Below are 18798 nucleotides of genomic sequence, written 5' to 3' on the forward strand. Positions count from 1 at the left end.
CTCCTGACCTCATGATCCACCTGCCTCAGGCTCCCAAAGTGCTAGGATTACAGGAGTAAGCCACCGCGCCCAGTCAATAACTTTATATTATAGTATTATATTGGTGATGAGTTCAAGAGTGTTCATTCTATTAGTATGTTTTATAACTCATGTGTGCTACAAGCATTACATACCAACTATTCCATTAAAAAGAAAATGAAGAAAAATACTTACTTGTTTGTTCTCTTTTCTTTCATTTTCCTATTCTTTCGTTTCTTCTTCATTTCTCCATTCTGTATTCATCTCTGGTTTTCCTGGATGCAGCATCATGGCCTCAGCTGGGTTCAGTGGCTCACGCCTGTAATCCCAGCACTTTGAGAGGCCAAGGAGGGTGGATTACCTGAGGTCAGGAGTTGAAGACCATCCTGGCCAATATGATGAAACCCTGTCTCTACTAAAAATATAAAAATTAGCCGGGCATGATGGCAGATGCTTGTAATCCCAGCTACTCGGGAAGCTGAGGTAGGAGAATCGCTAGAACCTGGGAGACAGAGGTTGCAGTGAGCTGAGATTGCGCTGCTGCACTCCAGCCTGGGCGACAGAGTGAGCCTCTGTCTCCAAATTAAATAAATAAATAAATAAAATTAGCAGGCTGTGGTGGCGCACACCTATAGTCCTAGCAACTTGGGAGGCTGAGGTGGGAGGATCACTTGAGCTCAGGATAGGGAGGCTGCAGTGAGCCGTGATCACACCATTGCACTCCAGCCTGAGTGACAGAGCGAGACCCTGTCTCAAAACATGGCCTCTACAGTCAGAACGCCCAGGTTTCAAGCTATACCGTGCTGGTGTAGTCTTGGGCAAGTCACTTCGTCTGTCTGTGCCTCAGCTTCCTACTCCGTGGAATGAGAGTAAAAATAGTGCAACTTTCACACTGGGCGTGGTGGCTCATGCCTGTAATCCCGGTACTTTGGGAGGCCAAGGCTGGCGGATCTCTTGAGGTCAGGAGCTCGAGACCAGCCTGGCCAACATGGTGAAACGCCATCTCTACTAAAAATATAAAAATTAGCTGGGCGTGGAGGCGGGCACCTGTAGTCCCAGCTACTCGGGAGGCTAAGGCAGGAGAATCGCTTGAATCCAGGAGGCAGGGGTTGCAGTGAGCCAAGATTGTGCCTCTGCACTTTAGCCTGGGTGACAGAGCAAGACTCTGTCTCAAAAAAACAAAGCAAAACAAAAAATAGTGCAACTTTCTAGGGTTGCCCGTGTGAGAATAAATGGAGCATGCCCAGGAGTAGGGCATCCAGTGCATCCCAGGTGAGCCCAAACCTGAGCCTTCTTTCACATCCCCCTTTAGTTGGCACCCGTTTAATCAGGGTCTGTCCCATTGCATGCATAAGAGTCCTCAAGTTTCCCTCCCATTAGTCCCTACCCCCTTGGCCAAATTCATGGCCACTCTTTCATGTTGTGTCCCCAATGCAGAGGGGAGGCAGCAGCCCGCTGCAGTCACTCAGCAGAGATGCCCACCCAACAAAGGAGACCGACACATAAATGTCTGTTGATAGGAACTTCAGAAACACATGAATTGGACCAGGCACAGTGGCTCACAACTGTAATCCCAGTATTTTGGGAGGCTGAGGCGGGTGGATCATTTGAGGTCAGGAGTTCGAGACCAGTCTGGCCAATGTGGTGAAACCTTGTCTCTACTAAAAATACAAAAATTAGCCAGGTGTGGTAGCACGCGCTTGTGATTCCAGCTACTCGGGAGGCTGAGGCATGAGAATCACTTGAATCCAGGAGGCAGAGTTTACAGTGAGCCGAGATCCAACCACTGAACACCAGCCTGGGCAACAGAGCGTCTCAAAAAAAAAAAAAAAAAGAAAAAGAAAAAAAAAAAGAAAAGAAAAAGAAAGAAAGAAATATGTGAGGTGGGGCAAGGGAAGGAAGACCTGATCCTGATTTTGTGCTTCTTGGGCAAGACTTTTCCACTATCTGGGCCTCAGTTTCCTCATCTGTATAATGATGAGATAAGCTCCACTAGCGGAACTTTAGGGCTTAGGGCTTGACCAGCGTGCCGGAGGGCAACCATTCCCAAGTGACCTGATTCTGGAAGCCTGAAGTCTCCAGATTACAGCCTCCATTCTCTTTTGCTGGCCAGATATCCTCACCGGCCCCCTTAGTTCAACTCGGAACCTCTGGATTACATAGCTGCTGGCTGTCGCTATTAAGCAACTTTACAAGAATATTTTCCTTTGCTCCTCTTGGGCATTCTATGAGATATCTTATTGTCCCCATTTGAGAATTGCCTAAACTAAGCCTCAGAAAGGTGGCATGGCTTGCCTGAGGAGCTGCAGCTGATAGATGGTTGAGCCATGATTTGAAACCAGTTCTGCCTGATCCCAGTGCCTGAGCCCTCTTGCTGCAACACAAAAGCAGGGATCATCATGTTCCTTGCTGCAGTCCCCATGCCATGCCTTGTACATGGTAGGCTCTCTCTCTATATATATAATATATATTATATATAACATACATATATATTTTATATATGTATAATATGTATTATACATAACATACATATATATTTTATATATATGTATAATATATATTATATATAATATACACATATATTTTATATATATGTATAACATATATATATATTTTTTTGAGACAGAATCTCACTCTATCGCCCAGGCTGGTGGAGTGCAGTGGCACGAACTTGGTTCACTGCAGCCTCTGCCTCCTGGGTTCAAGCAATTCTCCTGCCTCAGCCTCTTAAGTAGCTGGGATTACAGGTGCTTGCCACCACGCCCGGCTAATTTTTGTACTTTTTTTCAGTAGAGGTGGGTTTTCGTCATGTTGCCCAAGCTGGTCTTGAACTCCTGACCTCAGGCATCAGCCTCCCAAAGTGCTGGGATTACAGGTGTGAACCACCGTGCCCACCCTCAATCAATACTTGTGTTGAGAATGAAAAAGTGAATGGATCTCCAATTTTGAATACCTTCTTTTCCTTCTCCAAAGGAAAAAGGAATCTATGATGTTAAGAGAAAGCAAAAAGAAGAAAATGAATGAGCATTTCTTGAACATCTGCTATGTGCCAGGTGCTTTGAGATATATTACCTTATTTAAGCTTACCTCCAACCTGGGAGGAGCGTGTTCCTGCCCCCATTTTGCAGATGAGGGCACCGAGGCTCAGAGAGGTGAAGTAACTCTCCTGAAGTCACACAGCAAAGACTATAAAAGCCAGGATTTACAACAAACTTCTTAGACTGTGAATCCCTCTTCAGTGTGTTTTTCTGGGAGCTTGTGGCTTGCAAGTGTAGCTCTTAAAAGAGGCCTGTGGCTGGGCACAGTGGCTCATACCTGTAATGCCCGCACTCTGGGAGGCCGAGGAAGGTGGATCACTTGAGGTCAGGAGTTCGAGGCCAGCCTGGGCAACATAGTGAAACCCCATCTCCACCAAAAATACAAATTAGCCGGGTGTGGTAGTGCGCGCCTGTAGTCCTAGCTACTCAGGAGGCTGAGGCAGGAGAATCGTTTGAACCTCGGAGGTAGAGGTTGCAGTGAGCTGAGATCATGCCACTGCACTCCAGCCTGGGTGACAGAGTAAGACTCCGTCTCAAAAAAAAGAGGCCTGCAAATGTGAACACACAAAGAATTTGGCAATATGAAATATTCAATTACAGGTCAATTACTACAGCATGCAGGGGGCTGAGAGGGGAAGCTCTGGTAGGAACCCTCAGGTTGGGTCTGCTCCTGGGCTTGTGACTGGGTATCCTAGCGTGGGAGAAGAAAACAAGAATGGGGAGAGGGGGTGACGCTATGGGAGCCACTCTCCATTTGATGAAACATGACAGTACTGGAAGCCGCACAATGCCATCATTTAATTAGTAGGTACCATTATGAAGGTATGACATTTCAACACCAACCACTCCAGCTTCTTGCTTCACACCCCACCCCACCTGAAGACAAGGCTGCAGAAGTAGACAGGTGTGCTCCAAGACCCTGGGGCTACTAGGCTGCCTCTCAGAGCCCCAGCTTTGTGTTTTAATAATACTAACAAAAGGGTCCAGTGAGGTCATTCACACCTGTAATTCCAACACTGTTTGGGAGGCCAAGGAGGATAGCTTGAACCCAGGCATTTAAAACCAGCCTGGCAATATAGAGTTTTGCTCTTTTTGCCCAGGCTGGAGTGCAACGGCACAATCGCGGCTCACTGCAACCTCTGCCTCCTGGGTTTAAGTGATTCTCCTGCGTCAACCTCCCGAATAGCTGGGATTACAGGCATGTGCCACCATGCCTGGCTAATTTTGTATTTTTAGTAGAGACGGGGTTTCTCCATGTTGGTCAGGCTGGTCTTGAACTTCTGACCTCAGGTGATCTGCCCACCTCGGCCTCCCAAAGTGCTGGGATTTGCACTTGGCCTAATGCTCACAATTTAAGACCACAGGTTCCAGTTTGCTGACGCTCACCCCACCCAAAGCCCTTGCTTTATAGAGGAGGAAATGGGGGCTCAGAAATGGGGACTGTGTGCCTAAACGAGGTAAGTGGTACAGCCAGCGTGACAGTGAAAGCAGCCGGTAGCCTCCATGGGTAGAGGCAGAAACTGAAGCCACAAAGAGGAGGAGACTCAGCCAACACCTGTTTACCAGTTACTGAACCTTGATTGTCCTGTTCCTGGGTGACCACCTTCATCCTCACAGTGTCTTTAGGAGTATGAGTTAGAGTAACCCCACTGAGGCTTAGAGTAGTTGGGCAGAGCACTCTGATGGTCTTTATAGTGCATCAGGGTTCCCATCCCAAATCCCACACCAGTTGCCTTCTGCTGGGGTGTCAGGTATGGGGCACAGTCCACCAAAATGGGGCATCAGGCCAGTCCTGTGTTTTCTGTGACTTTCCTGCCCACAGGCACCCACTGGCCATTCCTGGATGACAGAGAGCCTCTACTTCCTAAGTCCCAAAGTTCAAAATGACTGGTAGACCATATCAGAGCAGTTCCATCGTCTGCTCAGCCTTGAACATTCCATGGCTCCCCATTTCCCTTGGCACGAAGCCCATACCACTGGGCCCAGCCTGGTCTGGTCCCCTACTGACATCACTGACCACACTGGTCTTTTCTTTAACTCTCACCACCACCGTTCCCGCTATGCTGTTCCCTCTGTCCGGAAGACCCTTCCCTTCTGCTAACTCCTACTCAGACTTCAGGATCCCATTGTAAATGTCCCTTCGCTGGAGAAACCCTCCTGATTCCCTCTGACCAGATTACTTGGTGTCAGGACAGATTGTATTTTTCTTCCATAGCTTTCATTGCAGCATTAAATAAATGATTTTTTTTTTTTTTGAGACGGTATCTTGCTCTATTGCCCAGGCTGGAGTGCAATGGCACAGTCTCAGGTCACTGCAACCTCCACCTCCTGGGTTCAAGTAATTCTCATACCTCAGACTCCTGGGTAGCTGGGACTACAGGGATGCGCCACCACGCCCAGCTAATTTTTGTATTTTCAGTAGAGACAAGGTTTCACCATGTTGGCCAGGCTGGTTTCGAACTCCTGACCTCAAGTGATCCACCCGCCTTGGCCTCCCAAAGTGCTGGGATTACAAGTGTGAACCACCATGTCTGGCCTGATTAAATCTCATAAAAAGCTTAGGCACCAAGTACTTTTCTAAAATCCATTTTCGTTGAGAACAGAAAAATGTCCTCTAAAAAAGCAAATATTGCTGAGGTGGGTGGATCACCTGAGGTCAGGAGTTCATGACCAGCCTGGCCAATATGGTGAAACCACGTCTCTACTAAAAATTCAAAAATTAGCTGAGCATGGTGGCACACGCCTGTAATCCCAGCCATTCAGGAAGCTGAGGCAGGAGAATCACTTGAACCTGGGAGGCAGAGTTTGTGTGAGCTTAGCCAAGATCTTGCCAGTACACTCCAGCCTGGGCAACAAGAGCAAAACTTCGTCTCAAAACAAAAGCAAATATTGGGACTGGGCACAGTGGCTCATGCCTATAATCCCAGCACTTTGGGAAACCAAGGCGGGTGGATCACTTGAGGTCAGGAATTCAAGACCAGCCTGGCCAACATGGTGAAACCTGTCTCCACTAAAAAAAAAAAAAAAAAAAAAAAAAATACAAAAAATTAGCCAGGTATGGTGGCACAAACGTGGAATCTCAGCTACTTGGGAGGCTGAGGCAGGAGAATTGTTTGAACCCGGGAGGCGGAGGTTGCTGAGAGCAGGGAGATTGTACCACTGCACTCCAGCCTGAGCAACAGAGTAAGTGAGACTCCGTCTCAAAAAAAAAAAAGTAAATGTTAAGAAAGCCCATTACTATATCTTCTTCTTCAGTTAGAATGACTATAGTACATTTACTCACTCAATTACACAGCATTAGAAGTACCAATAAAAATAAGCAAAAGTTATAATTTTCCTATAGAGAAGGATGTTTAAACTGTGCTTACTGTAAAATTGATTCAGTGAGGAACTTCGGTCTTTAGATTTTGCTTCAAAGTTAAACCTAACTGTTCCCATGGAATCAAAACTGTACAGGTAGTTTATCATAGAGGTACAAATTCCAATGTGATTTGTTTTGTTTTCTATATTCAAAACATTTTGACACAAGGAAGTTAATAAGAGAAGAAAGGAACAAATACCCTATGGGTTCAAAACCATTACCTGGACTTGTTATCTGCCAGGCAGAGGCTGTGTGCTAATGCCTGTCCTCATTTTTAAATGCTCAGATTCTTACATGATTCATTGCCATTAACAACGCCCATCTGTGAGCTCCTTAAGAGAGCGCCATCTTTGATCCCACATTGCCTGGCAAAGCCTGGTCCAAGAGAAAAGTTCCAGTAGTGATTGTGGAACTGAATGGAATGAAAAAGGTCGGCTGGGCACGGTGGCTCATGCCTGTAATCACAGCACTTTGGGAGGCCGAGACAGGCGGATCACCTGAGATCAGGAGTTCAAGACCAGCCTGGGCAATGTGGTGAAAGCCGGTCTCCACTAAAAATACAAAAATTAGCTGGGCGCCGTGGCAAGCACCTGTAGTCCCAGCTACTCGGGAGGCTGAGGTGGAGAATCACTTGAACACGGGAGGCAGAGGTTGCAGTGAGCCGAGGTCATGCCACTACACTCCAGCCTGGGTGACAGAGTGAGATTCTGTCTCCAAAAAAAAAAAAAAAGAAAGAAAAAGTTGGCTTTCTCTTTCTTTTTTTTTTTTTTTTTTTTTTTTTTGAGACGGAGTCTCACGCTGTTGCCCAGGCTGGAGTGCAGTGGCGCGATCTCGGCTCACTGCAAGCTCCGCCTCCCGGGTTCCCGCCATTCTCCTGCCTCAGCCTCCTGAGTAGCTGGGACTACAGGCGCCCGCCACCGCGCCCGGCTAATTTTTTGTATTTTTAGTAGAGACGGGGTTTCACTGTGGTCTCGATCTCCTGACCTTGTGATCCGCCCGCCTCGGCCTCCCAAAGTGCTGGGATTACAGGCTTGAGCCACCGCGCCCGGCCTGGCTTTCTCTTTCTTTTTGGGACAGGGTCTTGCTCTGTCATCCAGGGTGCAGTGCAGTGGCACAATCATGGCTCACTGCAGCCTTTATCTCCTGGGCTCAAGTAATCCTCCGACCTCAGCCTCCTGAGCAGCTGGGACCACAGGCACATGCACCCCCATGCCCTGTTAATTTTTTTTTTTTTTTGTAGAGATGAGATCTTTCTGTGTTGCCCAGGTTGGTTCATTTTTATGTTTCTTCAATTTAATGACAATGGTAGTGTGCTATGACACTGTCTTAGGACTGTGACACGGTCAGGCTTCCTTAGAACATTTTTTCAGTTTGAGACTACAAAGGCCGGGCCCTCTCAGCCCCTGAGGCTGGCCCTGTAGAGAGAGGACAAAGTGGCATTCCCCCTCTGCTCTGTGCTGTTTAAATGACCAAAATACTATTTTTATCCAGTAACTGAAAAAATGTCCAAAACTTGGCTATATCCCACTTGGGTGTTTCCTGGGATGGCAGCAAGTGGGCCTGCTGGCGGGCGTGCCTTCACATTAATTAGGGAGAGGCGGCAGACGGGCCCCGAGAAACAGCAAGGAGAATTGGCATGGTGGCTCTTAACACCCAGAGGAGTTGGCTCAACAAAGCCCATTTGGCACATTTAGTCCTGCTGAAAACCTGGCACTTGGGGAGGTGACATCACTGGAATCAATTATCCCCACAATTGCCAGTCCTGGGTAGAAATAACTCCGTAAATCGATTCATAGTAGCCACACCATTCATCGAGGCCACCTGCCTGCCAGCATGCAAACTGCCCTGTCTACATGAACCCATTGAAACCTCACATCAGCCCTGAGAGGGAGTTAGCATTGCTACTGTCCTAACTTTACAGATGAGACAACAGAGGGAAGACTTTACACGCACACAGGAGAAGCTCACGTGAAGATGGAGGCAGAGGCTGGAGCGAGACGGGAATGCCTAGAGCCACCAGAGGCTGGAAGAGGCAAGAATGGATTTTCTTCCAGAGTTGTCTTTTAATTTTAATTTTGTAGAGACGAGGTCTTGCTATGTTGCCCAGGCTGGTCTCAAACTCCTGATCTCAAGCAATCCTCCCTCCTTGTCCTCCCAAAGTCCTGGGATTACAGGTGTGAGACACCAAGCCCAGCCTCCTTTTTTTTTTTTTTTTTTGGTGACAGGATCTTGCTACGTGGCCCAGGCTGGTCTCAAACTCCTTGACTCAAGGAGTTGTTCCACCTCAGCCTCCCAAGTAACTAGGATTACAGGCACGCACCACCATGACCAGCTCAGAGGCTTCGGAGAGAGTGTGTTCTAGCCAACACCTTGATTTTGCCCTAGTGATACTAATTTTGGACTTCTGGCCTTTAGACCTGTGAGAGAATACATTTTGATGGTTTTAAATCATCAAGCAGCCATAGGACACTGACACAGGAAGTGACTTGCTCAAGGCCACACAACTAGAAAGTAGAAGTGCTAAGCTTTAAACATAGTAAGTATTCAATAAGTGTTAGCTGTCATTGTTATTATTACTATGCTGCAATAAAGAAGCTGCGTTTATTGGATAAAATGTCAGGAAGACCACGAACTCGGCCTACTTTACCCATCCCAACAGACGCCGCTGGGGGAAAGACGGCCTGTGTAACAAGGATTTGATGATTCGGCTGGGGAAGATGTTATTAACACTGGGTGGAGCTGGTTCAGGAAAATGATGAAGCTTTGCGGAGTGAACACCTCACCCACACTGAGTTGATTCCAAACATTGCAACTCCATTGGTAAAGCGGGTCCTACAGATTAATTGCAGAGAGGGTTTGCAACTCATGGAGAAGTAGAGTGACCCAACAATCCAAAAAGATGAGGTGGCTTCTCTGTGCCTGGTAGGAGTTCCCTGACACTACGGGAAGCTAAGGGGAGAAATTGATGGCCCGTAGCCAAAGCCAACTTGTTGAAGCTTTCTGTGGCTCTTCCCCTTTTCCTTCCCACCTCTCCCCCGCCCTGTTTCCTCTCTTTCCCTCCCTTCTATTCTTGAACAATTCAATCCAAAAGTCAATAGGTGGGTCCCAGCAAGGTAAATGTCAGTAATGGGGGGCACTGGGGAGGGTACATGCTGGTCTAAAGAGGGGTGTCAAGCTGGGCGCAGTGGCTCACCCCTGTAATCCCAGTGCCTTGGGAGGCTAAGGCAGGAGGATTGCTTAAGGCCAGAATTTCGAGGCCAGCCTGGACAACATAGTGAGACCCTGTCTTAACAAAAAATTTAAAAATTAGCCGGGCATGGCGATGCATGACTGTGATCCCAACTACTTGGGAGTCTGAGGCAGGAGGATTGCTGGAGCCCAAGAGGTAGAGGCTGCAATGAGCTGTGATCATGCCATTGCACTCCAGTCTGGGCAACAGAGTGAGATCCTGTTTCTAAACAACAAAAACAACAAAGATGGGTGTCAGATCCCAAATGGAATAAGAAAGGTGTCTGCATGGGGTGGGGGTGGCCAGAGCTCAGCAAGTGAGGAGGGCATCCTCATGGAAAGGCAGACTGGCAGGGGCTACAGGAGCGTCAGCAGGGCATGAGGGGCATCCTTGCTGGGGAGGGAGTGGCAGCAATGATAGGAAATTGTAACCTATGGGGGATTGATCAAATGAGGGAAAAACAAGGAGAACACCAGGTTTCTCACTGCAGGAGAAGGGAGCTACAAACAGGAAAAGGTAGAAAAGTAGAATTAACCCATGGAGATAGATTAGAACTGGATCTATCAGGGTGAAAACCCATGGTTTTCTTTTTTCTTTCTTTTTTCTTTCTTTCTTTTCTTTTCTTTTTTCTTTTCTTTTTTTTTTTTTTTTTTGAGACGGAGCCTTGCTCTGTCACCAGGCTGGAGTGAAGTGGCATGATCTCGGCTCACTGCAACCTCTGCCTCCCAGGTTCAAGTGATTCTCCTGCCTCAGCTTCCTGAGTAGCTGGGATTATAGGCATGCACCACCATGCCCAGCTAATTTTTGTATTTTTAGTAAAGATGGGGTTTCACCATGTTGGCCAGGATGTTCTTGATCTCTTGATCCACCCACCTTGGCCTCTCAAAGTGCTGGGATTACAGGCGTGAGCCGCTGCACCCGGCCAAAACCATGGTTTTCAATATGGATAGAAGACTATAGGAACAAATACAGATAAACATAGACATGAATGTGTATGTGTGCATATAAAACTAAGTGAGTCTAGGAGAAGGGACGCTGCGATAATAATAAGCACATCTAGGCCAGGCGCAGTGGCTCACACCTGTAATCCCAGCACTTTGGGAGGCTGAGGCAGGTGGAGCATGAGGTCAGGAGTTCAAGACCAGCCTGACCAACATAGTGAAACCCCATCTCCACTAAAAATACAAAAATTAGCCGGGTGTGGTGGCACGCACCTGTAATCCCAGCTACTCAGGAGGCTGAGGCAGGAGAATTGCTTGAACCCGGGAGGCGGAGGTTGAAGTGAGCCAAGATCACGCCATTGCACTCCAGCCTGGGTGACAGAGCAAGACTCTATCTCAAAAAAAACCACAAAAAACAAAAAACGAAATATAAAAATCTCCCAAAACACAAGAAGCACATCTAGATCTTGGTTTCTAAATACCATTGTCCACCGGAAAGAGCCAGGGCTTTTCGGAGAAATGGCTGGTTTGGAGACCAGGGCAGGGAAAGTACAAGATAAGCCTGGAATATCTTGTGCTAGAGAGTAAGGAAGGACTTAATGATGGGGACATGACAGAAACACACAGAAGCTAGCTTGGAGGGGCTTTCGCTGGCCAAATCTTGGACGATTTGAGCCACTAAATAAATAATAATAGGCCAGGCATGATGGCTTATACGTGTAATCCCAGCACTTTGGGAGGCTGAGGTGGGTTGATCACCTGAGGTCAGGAGTTCGAGACCAGCCTGGCCAACATGGTGAAACCTTGTCTCTACTAAAAATACAAAAATTAGCTGGGCGTAGTGGCACGTGCCTGTAATCTCAGCTACTCAGGAGGCTGAGGCAGGAGAATCGATTGAACCTGGGAGGTAGAAGTTTTAGTGAGCTGAGATCGCACCATTACACTCCAGCCTGGGCGACAGAGTGAGACTCTGTCTCTAAATAAATAAATAAAAAGTAATGGATTGTAACCCACGGAATCACAAGTCCCCACTGATGTAAATAAATAAATGGAAAGTTTTACAAGTGATGGGGTATTTACTTTACCTAGTGCCTCCCTGCGAAATATTTGTTAATTTCAAAGAGGAAGAGAATAGCTTTGCGGTAGAGAAGAGTGAAGACATCTTATTCAAATCATCAAAATTAAGACCTGCAATAATAGGCGCACACCTGTAGTCCCAGTTACTCAGGAGGCTGAGGTGGGAAGATTTCTTGAGCTCAGGAGTTCAAGGCCACAGTGAGCTATGATCGCACCACTGCATTCCAGCCTGAGCAACAGAGGCAAGACTGTGCCTCTTAAAAAAAAAAAAAAAAAGGCTGAGCGCGGTGTTTCACGCCTGTAATCACAGTACTTTGGGAGGCCAAAACGGGCGGATCAGGAAGTCAGGAAATCGAGACCATCCTGGCTAACACAGTGAAACCCGTCTCTACTAAAAATACAAAAAATTAGCCAGGTGTGGTGGCGGGCACCTGTAGTCCCAGCTACTCAGGAGGCTGAGGCAGGAGAATGGTGTGAACCCAGGAGGCAGAGCTTGCAGTGAGCCAAGATCCCGCCACTGCACTCCAGCCTGGGCGACAGAGCGAGACTCTGTCTCAAAAAACAAAAAACAAAAAACCCATTAGATTTTCAATAATGGGACAAATAAAAATCACTGTGTCATCTGTTATGATACAATGAGAAGCGCAGAGCATCACTCCTGTGATAGTTTGTGACATACAAAATCTACAGCTGCTTCTAGTGTTAAGATGTACAACTTGAATCTAACCATGAAGAAACATCAGACAAAACCAAAATGAAGGATACTCTACAAAGCTACTGTCCTGGGGCTGGGCTTCGTGGCTCCTGTAATCCCAGCACTCTGGGAGGCCGAGGCGAGAGGATCACTTGAGGTCAGGAGTTCGAGACCAACCTGGCCAACATGGTGAAACCCCATCTCTACCAAAAATATAAAAAATTATCAGGGTGTGGTGGCAGGTGCCTGTAATCCCAGCTACTCGGGAAGCTGAGGCAGGAGAACCGCTTGAACCTGGAAGGTACAGGTTTCAGTGAGCCAAGATTGTGCCACTGTACTCCAGCCTGGGTGACAGAGTGAGACTCCATCTCAGAAAACAAAAACAAAAACAAAGTAACTGTCCTGTCCTCTTCAAAAGTGTCAAGGTCATTGGAGTCCAGGAAAGACTGAGGAATTGTTCTAGAGTGAAGGAGACTCTAGAGACAGAGCAACTGTCCTGAACTGGACCTTTAGGCTACAAAGGACATTATTGAGGGTAGGTGCTGTGGCTCATACCTATAATCTCAGCACTTTGGGAGGCTGAGGCGGGTGGATCACCTGAGGCCAGGAGTTCGAGACCAGTCTGACCAATATGGTGCAACCTCATCTCTACTAAAAATACAAAAATTAGCTGGGTGTTGTGGCATATGCCTGTAATCCCAGCTACTCAGGAGGCTGAGGCAGGAGAATTGCTTGAACCTGGGAGGGGGAGGTTGCAGTGAACCGAGATCGCATCACTGCACTCCAGCCTAGGTGATAGAGTGAGACTCCGTCTCAAAAAACAAAAACAAAAACAAAGGATATTACTGGGACAAATGGCAAACTTTGAATAAGGTCTGAGGATTAGGTGGTAGCAGTACATCAGGGTGAATTTCCTGCATGGATGGATGTACAGTGATTCTGCAGGACAGCGTCCCTGTTTGGAGGAAATACACATTCAGGTGTTTAGGGCAATAGGACATTGTTTCAGCAACGATGCTCAAATGGTTCAGGAAGAAAATCTGTAACTGTAGTTGTAACTTTTCTGTAAGTTTGAGATTGTATCAAAAAAAAAAAAGAAAAGAAAAAATGCTGTGTGTGGCTGACATCTTGTTCTTAACAAATTCCAATTAGTTGCCAACATTTAAAAATCAAGCAATTTTTACCTACAGATCTAGGTTTTTTTGTTTTTTTGTTTTTTGTTTTTTTGGTTTTTTTTGAGACGGAGTCTTGCTCTGTCGCCCAGGCTGGAGTGCAGTGGTGCGACCTCGGCTCCCTGCAAGCTCTGCCTCCCGGGTTCATGCCATTTTCTTGCCTCAATCTCCCATGTAGCTGGGACAACAGGCGCCCACCACCACGCACAGCTAATTTTTTGTACTTTTAGTAGAGACGGGGTTTCACCGTGTTAGCCAGGATGGTCTCGATCTCCTGACCTCGTGATCCGCCCTCCTCAGCCTCCCAAAGTGCTGGGATTACAGGTGTGAGCCACCGCGCCCGGCCCAGATCTAGTTTTCTGGTTTCCCTTGAGGAACTGGAAAAGCTAGCAGCTCTGGGGGATGAAGAGCCTGATAGTTCTGTTTATTTGTTTACTTATTTTTTAATTTTAAGAGATGGATTCAGCCTGGAGCAGTGGTTCACGCCTGTAATTCCAGAACTTTGGGAGACCGAGGCAGGCGGATCACAAGGTCAGGAGATCTATCCTGACTAACATGCTGGCTAACATGGTGAAACCCCATTTCTACTAAAAATCCAAAAAAATTAGCCAGGAGTGGTGGCGGGCACCTGTAGTCCCAGCTACTCGGGAGACTAAGGCAGGAGAATGGGAGAATGGTGTGAACCAGGAGGTGGAGCTTGCAGTGACCCAAGATTGCGCCACTGCACTCCAGCCTGGGAGACAGAGCCAGACTCCGTCTCAAAAAAAAAAAAAAAAAAAAAAAGATGTATTCTAATTTTGTTACCCAGGCTGGAGAGCAGTAGCACAATCTTAGCTCACTGCAGCCTCCACCTCCTGGAATGAAGGGGTCCTCCCACTTCAGCCTCCCACATAGCTGAGGCTACAAGCACTTGCCATGATGCATGACTAATAGTGCCCTTTCGATGGGCTATGTGGCCCCCGTTCTCCAAAGTCTCCACCACTCCTCATTGTGTCACACTCAGCCCACAGCACCCATTTATGCTACCAGTCTGGCCCCTGTCACAAGCTATGGGAAAGCAAAAATCCACCCTAGGCCCGGCACTGATCATATTTGTTGGATTGATGAAGGGGTAGATGAATGGATGGATGAACTTTCAAGATGCTCCATTATCTCAGAGCATTGACCTACCTCAGCGCATCAAGCCTATGTTCTATGGCAAGGTGCTTCTTGAATCAGCCATAGTGTCTGAATGAATGGTTTGTCTGGAATGGAAAGGGTTGAGAAATCAGGGTGTTGTCTGATGCCAGAGGTCTCCATCTAGGGTGTGAGCTCTGTGTGGAATTGATGGAGGTGTCTGACAGGTGGGTGGGGTTCTGGCATGAGGACAGGGTGCAGGGCGGGCCAGTGAGACTTCAAGGAGATGGTATCAGAATGCTCGAGGTAGTGAGGTTGGGTGGGGTGGGAACAAGCCAAGTTGATGGCTTGGGATCCTATCAGTGGGAGATCTGACTTGATGGGGCATGTCAGGGTCTGGGTATGAGCAAGAGTTGATGTTAGCTTTGTCTCCCCCAGCCCTTCTCACTTCCTGATCCTACCTGGGTCATGGTTTGAAACAACCTCTTCTCTCACTTGCTCCCTGAAAGATTAAAACATTCAGGCTGGGCACAGTGGTTCACACCTATAATCTTAGCACCTTGGGAAGCCAAGGTGGGAGGATCGCTTGAGCCCAGGAGTTCAAAACCAGGCTGGGCAACATAGCAAGACCCTATCTTTACAAAAAAAAAAAAAAAAAAAAAAAAAAGGCTAGCATGTTGGCATGTTCCTGTAGTCCCAGCTACTCGAGAGACTGAGGCGGGAGGATTGCTTGAATCCAGAAGGTTGAGGCTGCAGGGAGCTGTGATCATACCACTCTAGCCTTGGCTACAGAGTGATAACCTGTCTCTCTAAAAAAAAAAAAAAAAAAAAAGAAAAGAAAAAGAAAAAAGAAAAAAAATGAAAACATTCAATAAGATTCAGAAGAAATGCACTAGTGATTTCTCATTGCCTTTAATATAAAATCCAAACTCTCGACCGGGCACGGTGGCTCACGCCTGTAATCCCAGCACTTTGGGAGGCCAAGGCAGGTACAGCACAAGGTCAGGAGTTCAAGACTAGCCTAGCCAACATGATGAAACCTGGTCTCTACTAAAAATACAAAAAAATTATCCAGGCGTGGTGGCGAATGCCTGTAATCCCAGTTACTTGGGAGGCTGAGGCAGAGAATAGCCTGAACCTGGGATGTGGAGGTTGCAGTGAGCCAAGATCGCACCACTGCACTCCAGCCTGGGCGACAAAGTGAGACTCTATCTCAAAAAAAAAAAAAAAAAAAAAAAAAAATCCAAACTCTTCACCACTCCCTTCCTGCCCCAACATACTCCAGCCTCTGCTCACCTCCCTGACCTCAACTCCTATCACCCTACTCACTCTTGCCCTCACTTACCCATTCCCATTTCCTCTCTTGGTCCCCCGATTCCTTGTACCACACCAAGCTCTTTGTTACCTTAAGGTTTCTCCTCATGTGCCTCACACCCCAAGTCTTTTTTTTTTTTTCTTTTTTTTTTTTGAGATGGAGTCTCACTCGCTCTGGCTGGAGTGCAATGGCGCGATCTTGGCTCACTGCAACCTCTGCCTCCCTGGTTCAAGCAATTCTCCCTGCCTCAGCCTCCTGAGTAGCTGGGGTTACAGGCGCGCGCCACCACACCCAGCTAACTTTTATATTTGTTAGTAGAGATGGGGTTTCACCATGTTGGCCAGACTCACACCCTAAGTCTTTCATCTGGCTCTATCCTACTTCTCCTCCAGGTCTCAGCTCAAATATCACCTCTCCAGAGGTACTGCTCCCAAACCCCCACATCCAATCTCAGCCAGCAGGCTTCAGTCATCCTCCGTCACTACACTGTTTTAGTTTCTTCACATACTCATCAGTGTCTGAAATTGTCTCACCAATTTGTATTGCATTGTATTGTGTTCCCAGCCAGAATGTCAGCTCCACAAGGGCAGGGATTTTGCTGTATTGTTCACTTTATTTTCAGTGCCCAGTGCAGTGCATGACACACAGTGGCGGTGGGCGGGTGCGGGGGGCAGAGGAGGGGAAGGACAGCAAATGTTTATTCTGGAATGAATAAGAGGCTCTCGACAATGGTGTGTTAGATTTTTGTAAAAGTTTGGCATTGGGGTTTAGGACATAAGCATCTAGGTGGGTTGTGGCTGAGATGACTTGTGATTCAAGGTGTGAGAAGCTGGACCCTGGGCTGTTGGAGAGACCTGAGGTTTGGGAAACAAGTGCCCAGTCAGGTTGTGGTTGAATTGGTATAAACTGGGCTGGCTCCAACTGTTACCGGTAGAAGGTGTCCAGGTACTTGGCATCTTGGATGAAACGCACAAACAAAGCAAGGAAAGCAAAAGCAAGGATTTATTGAGAATGAAAACTCACCCCACAGTGTGGGAATGGGCCTGAACGTAGAGGCTCAAGAGCCCCGCTTACAGAATTTTCTGGGGTTTCAATACTCTCCCATTGGTTACTTGGTGAATATTCTATGTAAATGAAGAGAATGAAGTGAAGTTAAGAGTTATTTACTCAGAATGTGCCCTATTGCAAATGGAGAGGATGTTACTTGGTGTGTGATCTATGTAAAGGGAGAGGATGAATGTGAAGTTACAAAGTATAAATGGAGAGGATGTTTCTTGGAGTGTGTGGTCTGTGTAAATGGAGAGGATGAATGTGAAGTTACAAAGTGTAAAGGGCGTGAATGGAGAGGATGAAATGAAGTTGCAAAGCCATTCACATTCCTGTCATTGCTGAGGTGCTTTCATTTGATTTAGGTCTACAAGTCAGCGTGGATCGGCCTTATGTTCCCTGCCTCCAGGCCCTGTTCTTCTGCCTCACAATAGATAACATCAGACTGTTGAGGGCAGACTGGACCCCAGATTTCGGGAAGCAGGAGTCGTCCAGCAGGGCAGTGGCTGAGTTAGGTTGTGACTTCAGCAGTGTTTAACAGGTATAAGATCATTGAAGACGAAGAATCAAGCAATCGAGCGTCCCCGTCGGTTGTAGCAAAAGAGAACCGTGACCAACAGGAAAGCAGTGTCCACCCAGGTCATTTGCGGTTATTGGGGGACAATTTTGGGGGAAACGTAGGTCCTGGGGAGCGTTGGCTGGGTGGGGCTGTAACCCGAGCTGGTGGGCGGGTTGTGAGCTGTGACCTGGCCCGAGCCGGCCCGCCCGGGTCGGGGGGGGGGCCAATCTGGGGACGGCAGGAGGCACACCTGGGGAAGACTCAACTGGGAGCGGCTCACTTGGGCCCTCAGGGACCCACGAACCTGCGCGCCTCCTCTGCGTCCCGTCCCCGGCCGGCCCCTCGGCCAATGGCGGCGCGGAGACCTCGGCGGCGGGCGCGGATTGGGAGCCGGCGAGCGGGGGCGGGGCGGTGCGCCTGGCAGTTTAGGCGCTCGGCCGGGGGGCAGCGCTGAGCGCTTGGGTACCAGGGCGCGGTGCGGGCGGAAGTGGTGACGCTGGCGTCCCCGGAACCTGCGGCGGGCGGCTGTGACGGCCCCCGCGCTGACGGCGGCGGCCCGCGGGGCGGCGTGGACGCCCGCGGCGCCGGCTGGGGCATCACCGCGGGCCTCGACCCCGAAATGGCGCTGCTGGCCGAACACCTGCTGAAACCGCTGCCCGCGGACAAGCAGATCGAGACCGGGCCCTTCCTCGAGGCGGTGTCCCACCTGCCACCCTTCTTCGGTGAGCCGGAATGGAGGGGGGAGGCGGCCCGCAGTCCCACACGCACCCGAATCCTTCCCCTTAGTATCCCCTAAACATCTCTGCCCTAGACATCCCCAAGTCCTGTTTCCTCAGTCACCCAAGATCCTCTTTACCTCCACTCACCCTAAAGTCTCCCTTTCCCGGACCACTCCCAAGTCCTCTCCCCTCTAAACATGTCACATCCTCCCTGTCCTCTCCAAATCCCCCCTCTCCCTAGACACCTCACAGTCCTCCATATCCCCCAAATGCCCCCTGATCATCCGTCCCCCCAACACCCCTTACTCTTCCATCTCCATCTCCCCTAGGCATTCTCTAATCCACCATCTCCCCCAAAGACTCCTGCCCCTTCTTCCCCAAAGTGCTTCTTTCATCCCTGGCGCTTTCTGATGGCTCTCAACTCCCTCACCTTACAATGAATCTCCCCATTTCATAAGCTTTCTCTTTAAACGCTTCCAGCCTCTCCCTCATGGGACCTACGAACCCTTCCT

General features: G+C 48.3%; 1 protein-coding gene across 2 annotated transcripts in view; it reads left to right on the forward strand.

The window, feature by feature from the left end:
- The first annotated feature begins 18019 nt into the window (after window positions 1-18019).
- GLT (glycolipid transfer protein) overlaps window positions 18020-18798 on the forward strand; it is a 31451-nt gene continuing 30672 nt past the window's right edge. Inside the window, exon 1 of one of the 2 annotated variants that reach the window (XM_011761088.2) lies at window positions 18020-18289. In XM_011761088.2, coding sequence (XP_011759390.1) covers window positions 18187-18289 — 103 coding nt within the window. In that variant the 5' untranslated portion in view covers window positions 18020-18186. The remainder of the gene's footprint in view (window positions 18290-18798) is intronic. The other variant, XM_071071153.1, reaches the window with a different exon arrangement.

Source organism: Macaca nemestrina, chromosome 10 (assembly GCF_043159975.1).
Source record: "Macaca nemestrina isolate mMacNem1 chromosome 10, mMacNem.hap1, whole genome shotgun sequence".
In the NCBI taxonomy this organism is placed as follows: domain Eukaryota; kingdom Metazoa; phylum Chordata; class Mammalia; order Primates; family Cercopithecidae; genus Macaca; species Macaca nemestrina.